This window comes from Salmo salar, chromosome 24, assembly GCF_965601325.2.
Source record: "Salmo salar chromosome 24, fSalSal1, whole genome shotgun sequence".
NCBI lineage: Eukaryota > Metazoa > Chordata > Actinopteri > Salmoniformes > Salmonidae > Salmo > Salmo salar.
This window is the reverse complement of record NC_138314.1, coordinates 26,394,269-26,403,636: the sequence shown is the minus strand read 5'-3', so window position 1 is coordinate 26,403,636 and position 9,368 is coordinate 26,394,269. Positions and strand designations below refer to the sequence as shown.

Here is a 9,368-nt window from a genome sequence, read left to right as displayed (position 1 = left end):
TAGTATCTCATGCAAAATGATATGTAAGTTGTCTGGTACAAAAAAAGGACATATCTTGACACATTGCCAGGGTAGCTCAATCATCTTTAATGTATGTACAAAAATCAAGAAAAACCTTTTAGTTGTCTTGCAACAATGTATACTTATTGAATACAAATTCATGTGAATACATGACAGAAAAACACAACCCAAAAATCAAGGTAAAAAAAAAGCAACTGCTGCTCTAAATTACTCATGCTCTTCTGATGTGACAAATGTAATATTTTATCAATTGAAAAAGAAGCGATAATAGAGACGAACCCTGACGATTACTGGACTTCATAGTTAGTTCACTGCACAGAAGTAAGAACAGGACATCTGTACCATAATAAGCAGCTGCAGGCAGCAGACTAATGGTCAGCCATCTCCGCTGCCTGCTGTTTCAAATCAAAGACAAAGTTTTTATAGGCGTATTATTCATCTTAGGTATATTTAATACAAGGAACACTTGTAGCCTAACATTTATTTTGTCCATTAGTATGGTAAGACAATAACTGTTATTAAGCAATCATATGCAATTAGATATTAAAGTCCATTTAATGAAAAGGACCATACAAAGTTGATCCAAAAAGAAGACTGGTCATGTAGAAACAATGAATTTGGAATCCTGCTCAGTTAGGGCTCTATTCAGTCTTTAAAGCTGAAGTGTTACAGATTCCGTGATAGAAATGTAAAGGTAATTTCAGATTGAGCCAACATGCAGCGTTTACCGTGAATACAGTCTCCGCTAAACCGCTAACATTGCCTATACATTTCAATCATGCTGTAAAGCTGAATTTCTGCGCTGCAGATTGAATAGAGCCCTTATTCTCAAGTACAAAGTGAAAAGCTCATGAGTTTTGACTTCTTGGAACCCATATTATTTGTACACTACATGGGTGATTAAATGTTGGCATGATTGACCGTCCATAGAAAAGCAAAAACTACAGTATTGTATCTGGGATGGTGATGAGATTTTGAGATTAGATTTCTCTCCCTGCAACGTCATTAGAAACACGTCCTTAAAAAATATAGACTTGCCTTTACCAGCCTACTATTCCCTTTTCGCTATAAAAACTGGAACAATATTTACAACTTTGATTTTAGTACTTATAAAGGTTTATATCCTTGACCCATTAGATCCACAGGGGTTCCCTGCTAATGCTGCTCTGTTGAACAACTATCTGCCATAGGACCATAGCAATGAATACACATATCAGAAAGGAGAAGATTGTCAAAGGAAATTTCCCAGTGCAATAGTGTGTTGGCAAATGAATCCAGATTGCACTATATACAGGCGATGGGTTTTCTGGTTGGTCACCCTTTGATGGCGTAGCCATGTGCAGAGTGGACAGAGGGTCACACAGCTCCTCTCTCCTAAACCTCTCCTTGTGTTACTCACACAGACGACTGGTCCCACACCTAAAATACAGAGATCGATAGCCATAGCCTCTGTCACAGAAGATCAACTCTACTCATATGTATTACTGCACTATTGAGTGTGCCAGCTTCACAATCAATCATTAAAAAAATTGGGCAGTTGATGTAATCGAGATATAATTCCTAGTGTGGCTGTGTAACTGTACCTTGTTGACAGGGGTGAGCTGTGTGCGGCGGTCAGAGCCGGTGTGTAGACGTTGGCGATCGTCAAACCTTCCAGGGGACCTCTCTCTGCGGCTGTCCAGTCTGGGGCCTGGGGACTTCTCTCTGTCCAGGGGGCGTGCCGGGGACTTGTCCCGCCGGAACTCAGTTCGGCCCTCCCGGAAGCGGTGCGGTGTGCTGGGCTCACGGTGAAGCCCCTCATGGCTGCTAGGGCCCGAGGCCAGACGCTTGGAGATGTGCTCTGTGTATGTAGGTGGTCCTCTCTTACTGGGGCTGCTGTAGATGCCAGAGCAGAAGACATATGTATGGAGACAAATAAGCTGTTGTTTCAGCTCAAATGAGACAAAAGTCAGATCGATAAAACCATGACTACAGATTTTGGCTTTAATTGAAACAATAACAATGGCTAAAATATATTTGGCTGCCAAGCTTTGCTAAGTATCAGCAATGAAAACTCAAAACAGCAGGTGGCACTATACCCTTAGCATTAGACTTGTGACCCAGTGTATCTAGTTTCTAGAGTTTCCTTTGTTTATTTGTATGTGCAAGTGCTACCCTTAATAGTTGATGGTACAGTAGTTCAGGGCCATTAGCTAAAGGTTTGGGGACATGACAGGGAGAGCTCACCCGCGGCTAGAGCCGGTCCTCTGCAGCTCCCCAGACTCCCTGACCAGGTTGCCCTTGCAGCAGATGACCCGCAGCTTGTTCTGGTAGGAGGAGGCCAAGTAGATGGCCCCGGAAGAGATGGCTGGACCCAGGTAACGGGGGTTAGGGATGTCCAGGTGGGCTAGCACTGGAGGGCTACACACAGGTACATAAACAGAGAGGCAGGGTTAGGATTAAGTCTGGAAATACACTACCCAACATTCAATTCAGTGAGTTGAGAGGAAGTAATAACATCATGCTTAATGGCCTACTGGGCAAATAAATCAATAATGCCTGCCATTTAGCACAATGGATGAATAGAACAATTAGCATCAGACAGGGAACATTATTGGAGATCATTTCTCTATTATTGTACTATGTGTTATTCTCAATTTGTCTTATTGATTGTGGTTGCATACTCAGATGAATCCTGATGCATTTGTCATAATCAAGTTCTTATTGTGTAAGTTTGTATTTCAGTCGTTTTCCTTTACCCAAGTGCAGCATGTCCCTGAACCTCGATCACATCCAAAGAGTTAAAATATGTCACAAACAGGTAGGGCTCTCTGTAAGCTGTGCAAGACCGAGAGGGAAAGGGTTACATTACAAAAGGCATGGCATACACATTCGTAGCACGTTATGACAATATTGCGTCAAATCCACCACAACGTATACCACTTTGTTAGAAATGTACTGTGTGAAGACAAAGCTTTTCTATACACACCGAAGGCCAGGGGCAGACGGCTCCATTTGATCTCTTCAGTGCGGCTCCTTCGTCCATATGCGTCCACAAACACTCCAAACTCTGTGACAGAACAATAGTGTAGATGAATGTACCATGGAAAGTTTTACAATCATTCTGTGGGCAATATACAGTACATAGGTTGTGTGTGGGAAATACAACTCAAACAATTTCTTCCAATATGTACAGTAAAACAGGTAATACAATATCACAGATGTTAAGATGCATTTATTTAAATTGCAAATGTCAAGCCAGATCTCACCATGGAAGCAGAGCAGGTACTCCTCCTGCTGCAGAGTGCTGGTGACCTGCATTATGGAGATGGGGAAGCTGTGGCAGGAGGAAGCAAACACCGCCGAGGCCAGAGACACGTCCTTCTTATCCAGGAACTCTACAGGGGCGACACGAGTACAACACGCTCTCTGTCACAGATAAAGAAATGTCATGGAAATTATTTCGTGGCATCAACCTTTAAAATGTGCAGTAGAGTGGCTAATTTACATGTAGCACTTTTGGATTGGCAACATTTCATTTTGTGGTACACATGAGTTCCAGTGGGTTTCCTGAGAGAAACTGTACAGCAAAAAAAACGACTCCAAAAAGACCACTAACCCTCCAGAACATACTGCTTCATCTCAACCTCATAGAACTTGTTGGTGCCGATGATGATGCTGTAGCTGGTCAGGTGGAGGCAGCTGCAGGGCTCCAGAGTCTCTATCTCCTGGTAGAGGGGTGGAGGAAGGAGGACGTTAGGGGATTAGCGAGGGAATACATCTGATTAACTGATAGGAGGAACAGATTTTCTTCAGGTACAGTTCAATATAAATGAGGTGCATGTCTAGTTACTGTGAGCTGTCTTGAGGGTTAATTAAATGTCCTCTGTAACCAGGAAATGAAGCATTTATCATTCCATCTGATTATTTGTGTGTAGTGCACATTGAGGTGATACTCACCTTGCGAATGCAGAACTTGTTGAGGTTATCATTGTAACGCAGAATTGTAATCTTGTTAGGCATTGCAGCACAGATACAAGGCCCATTATCTATCTGTAGACAAATCCACAACATCAGCCACACAGCTAGCATAAGGGATAAACATTTCTTCTGCCAAGGGATGACCAACTGAAACAATGTCCCCAAACCATTGAAAACCAGTGGACTTACTCTGCCTGCAGAGAAGAGGTGGCATCCCTTGACCGTCTCAAAGATAAATGGTTCCAGTTCAGACTGGGCAGGCAGGTGGGACTGGGCCAGAGACTGCTTCACCTTTTTAATCTCCACCAAACACAGCGCCCTCTCATCCCCTACAGGCCAAACAGACATTACACCTCTATTCAATTCAGTCTGACTGACAAATAAATTAGACAGTAGTAGACTATGTATATGTGCTGTTATCACTGGTGGAGTCAAGTCGGCTGTCTCACCAACAATCATCAGCAGCTTTTCATGTTCTTTCATGATGTGGATCTGGAAGACGGAGCCCAGGCCAGGGATGTGGGTCAGGGAGTTCTTGATCAGATTCAGGGCGTACAGACCCTCCTCAGAGCCCACTAACACTATCTGTGGGAGTGGAGAGAACAGACTCACATCACTGATAGTGTATTGTACACTGTGGCACTACATGAAGTGGATATACAGTACCAGTCAAAAGTTTGGACACACCTACTCATTCCAGGGTTTTTCTTTATTTTTACTGATTTTTACATTGGAATTATGGAATTATGTAGTAACTAAAAAAGTGATAAACAAATCAAAATATATTTTATATTGGAGATTCTTCAAAAAAGCCACTCTCTGCCTTGATGTCAGCTACAGTTGAAGTCGGAAGTTTACATACACTTTGGTTGATGTCATTAAAACTCTTTTTCAACCACCATGTTAACAAACTATAGTTTTGGCAAGTCGGTTAGGACATCTACTTTGTGCATGACACAAGTAATTTTTCAAACAATTGTTTACAGATTATTTCACTTATAATTCACTGTATCACAATTCCAGTGGGTCAGAAGTTTACATACACTAAGTTGACTGTGCCTTTAAACAGCTTGGAAAATTCCAGAAAATGATGTCATGGATTTAGAAGCTTCTGATAGTCTAATTGATATCATTTGAGTCAATTGGAGGTGTACCTGTGGATGTATTTCAATGTATTTCAGGGCCTATTTGCTTGACATCATGGGAAAATCAAAAGAAATAAGCCAAGACCTCAGAAAAAAATTGTAGACCTCCACAAGTCTGGTTCATCCTTGGGAGCAATTTCCAAACACCTGAAGGTACCACATTCATCTGTACAAACAATAGTACGCAAGTATAAACACCATGGGACCACGCAGCCGTCATACCGCTCAGGAAGGAGACGTGTTCTGTCTCCTATAGATGAACGTACTTTGGTGAGAAAAGTGCAAATCAATCTCAGAACAACAGCAAAGGACCTTGTGAAGATGCTGGAGGAAACAGGTACAAAACTATCTATATCCACAATAGAACTAGTCCTATGTCGACATAACCTGAAAGGCCGCTTAGCAAGGAAGAAGCCACTGCTCCAAAACCGCCATAAAAAAACAGACTACGGTTTGCAACTGCACATGGGGACAAAGATCGTACTTTTTGGTGAAATGTCCTCTGATCTGATGAAACAAAAATAGAACTGTTTGGCCATAATGACCATCGTTACGTTTGGAGGAAAAAGGGGGAGGCTTGCAAGCCGAAGAACACCATCCCAACCGTGAAGAATGGGGTGGCAACATCATGTTGTGGGATTGCTTTGCTGCAGGAGGGACTGGTGCACTTCACAAAATAGATGACATCATGAGAAAGGAAAATGATGTGGATAAATTGAAGCAACATCTCAAGACATCAGTCAGGAAGTTAAAGCTTGGTCGCTTATGGGTCTTATGGACAATGACCCCAAGCATACTTCCAAAGTTGTGGCAAAATGGCTTAAGGACAACAAAGTCAAGGTATTGGAGTGGCCATCACAAAGTCCTGACCTCAATCCTATAGAAAATTTGTGGGCAGAACTGAAAAAGCGTGTGCGAGCAAGGAGGCCTACAAACCTGACTCAGTTACACCAGCTCTGTCAGGAGGAATGGGCCAAAATTCACCCAACTTATTGTGGAAGGCTACCCGAAACGTTTGACCTGAGTTAAATAAATAAATAACTGACAGTGATCACTGACAGTGTCACCAGCAAAGCACCCCCACACCATCACACCTCCACCATGCTTGACGGTGGGAACCACACATGCGGATATCATCTGTTCACCTACTCTGCATCTCACAAAGACACGGCGGTTAGAACCAAAAATCTCTCATTTGGACTCATCAGACCAAAGAACAGATTTCCACTGGTCTAATGTCCATTGTTCGTGTTTCTTGGCCCAGGCAATTATTTTCTTGTTATTTGTGTCCTTTAGTAGTGGTTTCTTTCCGAAAATCGACCATGAAGGCCTGATTCACGCAGTCTCTGAACAGTTGATGTTTAGATGTGTCTGTTACTTGAACCCTGTGAATCATTTATTTGGGCTGCATTCTGAAGTGCAGTTAACTCTAATGAACTTATCCTCTGCAGCAGAGGTAACTCTGGGTCTTCCTTTCCCGTGGTGGTCCTCATGAGAGCCAATTTCATCATAGAGCTTGATGGGTTTTGCTACTGCACTTGAAGAAACTTTAAAAGTTATTGAGCTTATTTGAGCTGTTATTGCCATAATATGGACTTGGTATTTTACCAAATAGGGCTATCTTCTGTATACCACCCCTACCTTGTCACAGCAAGGCTCAAACGCATTAAGAAGGAAAGAAATTCCACAAATTAACAAGGCACACCTGTTAATTGAAATGCATTCCAGGTGACTACCTCATGGATCTGGTTGAGAGAATACCAAGTGTGTGCAAAGCTGTCATCAAGGCAAAGGGTTGCTACTTTGAAGAATATATTTTGATTTGTTTAACACTTTCTGGTTACTACATGACTCCATGTGTTATTTCATAGTTTTGATGTCTTCACTATTATTCTCCAATGTAGAAAGTATTAAAAATAAAGAAAAATCCTGGAATGAGTAGGTGTGTCCAAACTTTTGACTGGTACTGTATGTTAACAACACAGGGAAGAAATGAATCTACCCATAACACTCAATGGCTGGTTGGCAGTTGCCCACTATATGCTTGCCATTATATTACCTGGTCTGTAAGGGGGAGTGTACAGTTGATGTCAAGTCTGTCATCACCCTCCAGCTTCAGCAGAGAGTTCCCCAGCAGTTTCTGGTGGAAGGGGGAGAAAAACAGAGGGTCAGGAGGCTTAGCTTCAGTAAAGTCGGGACTCTGTCAGGGTTTGTATAGGAACAGAGAGAGAGGGGGTCTATGTGCAGGTAGGTTGGGGTGAAGACAGTGTGTTCTGGCAGAGTGAACAGGGGGTAGAGAGACAGTGTATTCTGGCAGAGTGAACAGGGGGTATAGAGACAGTGTATTCTGGCAGAGTAAACAGGGGGTAGAGAGACAGTGTATCCTCGCAGAGTGAACAGGGGGTAGAGAGACAGTGTATCCTGGCAGAGTGAACAGGGGGTATAGAGACAGTGTATTCTGGCAGAGTAAACAGGGGGTAGAGAGACAGTGTATCCTCGCAGAGTGAACAGGGGGTAGAGAGACAGTGTATTCTGGCAGAGTGAACAGGGGGTAGAGAGACAGTGTATTCTGGCAGAGTGAACAGGGGGTATAGAGACAGTGTATCCTGACAGAGTGAACAGAGGGTAGAGAGACAGTGTATTCTGGCAGAGTGAACAGGGGGTAGAGAGACAGTGTATCCTGGCAGAGTGAACAGGGGGTAGAGAGACAGTGTATTCTGGCAGAGTAAACAGGGGGTAGAGAGACAGTGTATCCTCGCAGAGTGAACAGGGGGTAGAGAGACAGTGTATTCTGGCAGAGTGAACAGGGGGTAGAGAGACAGTGTATTCTGGCAGAGTGAACAGGGGGTAGAGAGACAGTATATCCTGGCAGAGTGAACGGGGGTAGAGAGACAGTGTATTCTGGCAGAGTGAACAGGGGGTAGAGAGACAGTGTATTCTGGCAGAGTGAACAGAGGGTAGAGAGACAGTGTATCCTGGCAGAGTGAACAGGGGGTAGAGAGACAGTGTATCCTGGCAGAGTGAACAGGGGGTAGAGAGACAGTGTATCCTGGCAGAGTGAACAGGGGGTAGAGAGACAGTGTATTCTGGCAGAGTGAACAGGGGGTAGAGAGACAGTGTATCCTGGCAGAGTGAACAGGGGGTAGAGAGACAGTGTATCCTGGCAGAGTGAACAGGGGGTAGAGAGACAGTGTATCCTGGCAGAGTGAACAGGGGGTAGAAAGACAGTGTATCCTGGCAGAGTGAACAGAGAAGCTACAGGGTGGGAGAAGTGAAAGTTGATGGTACTACCAGACCACTTGTCCTGGCTACAGGAAGGCCTATCACATTCATAGGTCTGGTTATATCCCTGTAATAGGTTTGTGATGAGTCTATGTTCATTCATCTTGAAAGTTCAACACCTCGCAGAACATCAGAAATCTAACATTTAAGTAAATCAATATACAGCAAAAAGACTACCAAATGATCTAATCACAATACATCTAAGCAAAGATATTAAACAAAACACAATCATGTCTGATAGTTGCCAGGTGCTATAACAGTCAGACAATCACTTACAGTAAACACAACTTTGATATGACAATAGAGGAAAGAATAGTAAGGACTGTGGAAAAAAACAGAGTGTGGTCACAGCATGAGGTGCACAGCAGGAAAGATGAACACACATTCAAGACAAACATGCACAGCATTATTCTCAATATTGCAATTCTAATGTTGTACTGTAATTGAAAATGTATTGTAATTGTAATTTCATTGTAATTGTCTGTATTAAGTGCCTGTGTGTCTGGTATCAACAGGAAAGCAGACAAAAGCAGCCTCGTTGGACTCTTTACCTGGACCAGAGGAGGCAGAACCATCTGTCTTTTGGACACAGCAGCCTATGTGCAGTGAAACCCCATAGAACGGGTAGAATAGAGCAAATCAACAAAACATGCCCACATACAGGGACATACAGTATGACATGATGAAAAAGCAACAAACAGGTGTGAGAGAAAGAGAGAGCGAAAGAGACAGAGAGAGAAGAAGAGGGACAATTAACGACGCATACAGTACAATAGACATCAGATGTTGCTCACAAAACTTTACAACTGCAGTAAATTTACCACCTGATTTTTTTTTTTTTAAACCAATAAAAAAATTATTCATAAACATTTAATGGATGCGTCATACTCATCACAAGTATGCTGTGTTAAAGAAAACAACTGATGGTAATTGTAAATGCACTGTGGTGGTAAAGTATTA

The 9,368-nt window shown here is 42.8% G+C and overlaps 1 protein-coding gene across 1 annotated transcript in view; it reads right to left on the bottom strand.

Moving 5' to 3' along the window:
* Positions 1-69: 69 nt before the first annotated feature.
* LOC106585475 (citron rho-interacting kinase) overlaps positions 70-9,368 on the bottom strand; it is a 50,521-nt gene continuing 41,222 nt past the window's right edge. Inside the window, exons 28-38 of the mRNA XM_014171718.3 lie at positions 7,186-7,266; positions 4,431-4,566; positions 4,171-4,310; positions 3,961-4,053; positions 3,620-3,728; positions 3,270-3,398; positions 2,990-3,070; positions 2,760-2,838; positions 2,248-2,421; positions 1,605-1,896; positions 70-1,440 (exon numbers count right to left, since the gene is read on the bottom strand). Coding sequence (XP_014027193.1) covers positions 1,417-1,440; positions 1,605-1,896; positions 2,248-2,421; positions 2,760-2,838; positions 2,990-3,070; positions 3,270-3,398; positions 3,620-3,728; positions 3,961-4,053; positions 4,171-4,310; positions 4,431-4,566; positions 7,186-7,266 — 1,338 coding nt within the window. The 3' untranslated portion in view covers positions 70-1,416. The remainder of the gene's footprint in view (positions 1,441-1,604; positions 1,897-2,247; positions 2,422-2,759; positions 2,839-2,989; positions 3,071-3,269; positions 3,399-3,619; positions 3,729-3,960; positions 4,054-4,170; positions 4,311-4,430; positions 4,567-7,185; positions 7,267-9,368) is intronic.